This window comes from Kryptolebias marmoratus, linkage group LG6, assembly GCF_001649575.2.
Source record: "Kryptolebias marmoratus isolate JLee-2015 linkage group LG6, ASM164957v2, whole genome shotgun sequence".
NCBI lineage: Eukaryota > Metazoa > Chordata > Actinopteri > Cyprinodontiformes > Rivulidae > Kryptolebias > Kryptolebias marmoratus.
In genome coordinates this window covers 116858-120458 of record NC_051435.1, presented here as the reverse complement: position 1 = coordinate 120458, position 3601 = coordinate 116858, and the positions used below count along the sequence as shown (strand labels likewise).

The window sequence follows — 3601 nt, the reverse complement described above, 5'->3', positions numbered from 1 at the left end:
CTGCGAGCTGATTGTCCTTCAGCTGATCATCCAGTTTTCAGCTGACGGCTCTTTGAGAATCATCTTGTTGGAGCTAAAATCCTGTTCGGATCTTTGGGGTTTTCATGGATCCAGCAGCAGAAACAGGAACAGCTTCAGATCATCTTTAATATTTGTTCCGTGTCGACACGAACTTAGGAGCTGTTTACTGTCTGAATGAGGTCATAGGTCAGAGTTCAAAAGATTCCTCTGATTGACGGAGCTGACAGGAAGTCAGTCAGTAAATGTGAAATCAAAGATGGGGGATTCCAGCTCAGATATGTTTCCTCCCACGGCCTCAAACCTGGAAGCTGCGACTCTCATCATGTAAAGGGTTAACGGTGGTGTTTCCCCAGCAGGGAATCCCCTCCCTGGCCATGACTCAGCACGCCACCACCATCACCTCCTCGCTGCCCCACACCGCCTGGAAACCAGCAATGGAACCTTTGGAAACATCTGAATCTGTTGGTGACTTTTCTTCTTTGTCCAGAGAGACTCCCCCCATCAGACCTGAGACACACTGCAGCCTCAGCGTGATTCAGACCACCACCAAAGAGGTCCCTCTGTGTTCCTAACAGGGGCAGATGTAACGAGTCAGAATCAAGTCCCTCTTGTTCTGATCTGATCATCAGAGACCGGTCTACTTTTAAGAGGAGGCTTAAGACTCTCCTTTCTGATCAATCCTATAGTTAGGGTTGGCTTGGCTTTCCTGAGCTATCCCTTAGTCCTGCTGCTATAGGCTGAGACTGCTGGAGGACAAGTTGTCCACATGTCCTCACTCTCCATGCGCACCATCCCAGCTTGTCGAGCCTGGTTCTGATGGAGGTTTCTTCCTGTTAAAAAGGAGTTTTTCCTTCCCACTGTCACCTCTGTGCTGCTCAGGATGGAGACTGGGACGAAGTGAAGAGTCAGAAGTATCTGCTGCTTCCTTAGAAAGACAAATTTAACTAACAGGCTTTTATAACGTGAAGGGTTTTGACTCTGTTGTGACTTGGTGCTAAATAAAAAAACTGAATCAAAAGGAGTAAAAGAACTAATTAATAACATCTGATAAGCTGTCTAATTAACATTTAGGGTTTGATTCTGCTTTCTACCTGTTTTTAATCATGTTTTATTCCATGTATCAGATCTGATGTTTTATTTTTCAGGTTTAGTTTGTTTTCCACCTGGTTTTAGTTGCTTTTTATTCTGTTTGTGTCCAGGTTTTAAAACGGCTTTGTTTTTCAGATTTTAATTTGTTTTCTGTTTTTAAATCAAGGTTTTATTCTGTTTTAAACTTCTTTTTATTAAGGTTTCTGTTTTCATCCTGTTTTTATCCCTGTGTTTTTATTTATCCCTTTATTATCCAGGTTTTTGTCCTGTATATTTCTTTATCCTGTACATATTTAGGTTTTTCCAGATTTGATTTTGAACAAACTGTCACCGTACATCAGGTCGTTCTGGAAGATTTAATGTTTTTAGACAATTTGATCACATGACTGTAGTCATATGATTTAATATGGCGCCGTGCAATTCACCTTTGTCGGATGAAAAGCTTTGTATTTTATAAATATTTTTCAAATGACCTTGCCCCTTCTCTATTAGAAGTACAGAGCCTAGAAAAAGGATATTTGATCAGTAACGGTCAATTTAAACCAGCCTTCTTTACAGAAAATAAACATCAAAGTGAAATCAAATTTCAGAGTAATCCAATTCAATAAAACATGTAGTGGAAATAAGTGGCTGCGGACAATCCACCCCCTTTAAACTGACCGTCCTGATTCCACTCAGATTTTTCAAAAGTCAAGACGTCCAACACCTCCAGCCGGTTCTTCAGCCGGCTCAGGTCGGTCACCTGAGAGGTCTCGGGTCGGTCACCTGAGAGGTCTCGGGTCGGTCACCTGAGAGGTCTCGGGTCCGTCACCCACCTGAGAGGTCTCGGGTCCGTCACCTGAGAGGTCTCGGGTCGGTCATCTGAGAGGTCTCGGGTCGGTCACCTGAGCGGTCTCGGGTCGGTCACCTGAGCGGTCTCGGGTCGGTCACCTGAGCGGTTTCGGGTCGGTCACCTGAGAGGTCTCGGGTCGGTCACCTGAGAGGTCTCGGGTCGGTCACCTGAGAGGTCTCGGGTCGGTCACCTGAGAGGTCTCGGGTGAAAAAGACACTGGTGAAGAAAACTCAGATTCAATCTCCGAACTCTCCAAACTGATTTCTGAGATTTACCAGCTGTCACGTCTTACTGGAATCGTTTTGTGGATGGTGGGACTTGGTGTCCTCCTCAAACAGGTCAAAGATGTGTCCTTCCAGCAGGATTTACCTGCTGAAGACTGACACTGTCCTAAACTGGACATCCTGTGAGCCTGTGTTCTCACTCCAAACTGTTTTGGCAACTTTCTGTAACTATGTTGACTCAAAAATACTCACTTTCAGTTCCTCTGGAAATGATAACCAACCCAGAGGATTTCCACTCATTTATTTATCAGCTAGGCCAAATTTCATGTTCATAAAGAAAAAAAAGGCTAAATTTGAGATGAAGCAACATTTTCTACTAAGGAGAAAGCAGATAAAACTATAATGACTTTGTTTGAATTTGTTTCTGACATGGTGCAGAAAGGCCATTTTAACCTAAGCTGCTGAAATTATTATTTTTTATCGTATTTACACCACAGCCCCTGACTAACCTCGGGTTTTGTGTTTAATCTGATTCTTGCTCCAAACTTCGTTTATTCCTGAAGTGTCAGCCTTTCCTCTCATTTTCTTACATTGGGCTGGGCTCCTGCTGTCAGTCTGAACGGAAATTTACGCGTTTATTTCAGGTTGTATCCTGTATTTATCCCATGACGTAGACGGACCCATTTAGATGTTACAGTGAACAGAACCTTCCTCTCAGTTTGGACCCGAACCTGCTGCGAGAAGCGGCACTTATCCCCCTCCAACACACACTTCAAGAGTGTTTAAACTGCACCGCCCGGCGCCGTCTACTTCCTGGAACAGCGACATGTCAGACCGGGACCGTTAACCCTCCGACCCGGTCCCAGATAGGACCAGCTAGCCAGGCAGCGCAACCCTGAACCGGACAAAGTCCAGTCGGACCCGGGGATCTGAGTCAATGAAGGAGCAAGTACAGCGGACCGAACCCGACCAGCAACAGTCTGGAATCAGTCCCGAGTCCACAGCACTCACCTCTGACTGCTGCATCTCTTCCGGGTGACGCAGCACGTTGGACTTCTACGTCATCACGTTTGTCTCAGAGCTGAGCGGCCAGGAAGAGCACACAGGTACTTTTAATAAACAAGCAAACAATAAATAAATAAACATGTGGTTTTGTTTTTGTCACATCTTAAAACAACTTGTTTGACTAATCTGTTTAATTATCGGGCAGAAAACAAAATCTTAACTATAAGCATACAAATAAAAACAGTAAAAGTAGATCAGATTCATTTAAATTTTATACTTTAAATAAAAAGCCAAATATGAAGATGTCCTTTTGTTCTGAAATTTAACATCTTTGTGTTTTGTCTGACATGAACTATTTATTCTATTGAATCCCTCAGAAATGTTTTCTTTGAAAATGAAACATCTCATTCAGCCCCCAGCAGCTGATAAA

At 43.7% G+C, this 3601-nt stretch overlaps 1 protein-coding gene across 2 annotated transcripts in view; it reads right to left on the bottom strand.

Annotated features, from left to right (window-relative positions):
- The window catches only part of gtdc1 (glycosyltransferase-like domain containing 1), a 12922-nt gene extending 9677 nt beyond the window's left edge, over positions 1-3245 (bottom strand). For both annotated transcript variants that reach the window (XM_037976016.1, XM_037976017.1), the window contains exon 1: positions 3178-3245. In XM_037976016.1, coding sequence (XP_037831944.1) covers positions 3178-3192 — 15 coding nt within the window. In that variant the 5' untranslated portion in view covers positions 3193-3245. The remainder of the gene's footprint in view (positions 1-3177) is intronic.
- Positions 3246-3601: the final 356 nt, after the last annotated feature.